Source organism: Eimeria mitis, genomic scaffold, assembly GCF_000499745.2.
Source record: "Eimeria mitis Houghton genomic scaffold, Emh_scaff239, whole genome shotgun sequence".
Classification (NCBI taxonomy): domain Eukaryota; phylum Apicomplexa; class Conoidasida; order Eucoccidiorida; family Eimeriidae; genus Eimeria; species Eimeria mitis.
Genome location: NW_013570725.1, coordinates 11,222 through 11,451, shown reverse-complemented (window position 1 = coordinate 11,451; position 230 = coordinate 11,222). Strand labels below are relative to the sequence as shown.

The 230-nt window shown below is 60.0% G+C and overlaps 1 protein-coding gene across 1 annotated transcript in view; it reads right to left on the bottom strand.

The window, feature by feature from the left end:
* The window catches only part of EMH_0004830 (uncharacterized protein), a gene marked incomplete at both ends in the record, with an annotated part of 12,079 nt that overhangs the window by 1,316 nt on the left and 10,533 nt on the right, over positions 1 to 230 (bottom strand). The window contains 1 exon segment of the mRNA XM_013496944.1: positions 3 to 230. Coding sequence (XP_013352398.1) covers positions 3 to 230 — 228 coding nt within the window.

Here is a 230-nt window from a genome sequence, read left to right as displayed (position 1 = left end):
TGAGGTACGTAGTTCGTTCGACTGCTGCTGCTGCTGCTGCTGCTGCTGTTGCTGCTGCTGCTGCTGCTGCTGCCGCTTTCGGGGCTGCCGATATCCTCCAAGTGACTTCAATTCCGCACGGCTGCTGCTGCATTTGGTTCTGCTGCTGCTGCTGCTGCTGCTGCTGCTGCTGCTGGTGTTGCTGCCTTGAGGTAGGAGTTGCTGCTGCTGCGGGGTGTACAGACAGCAGC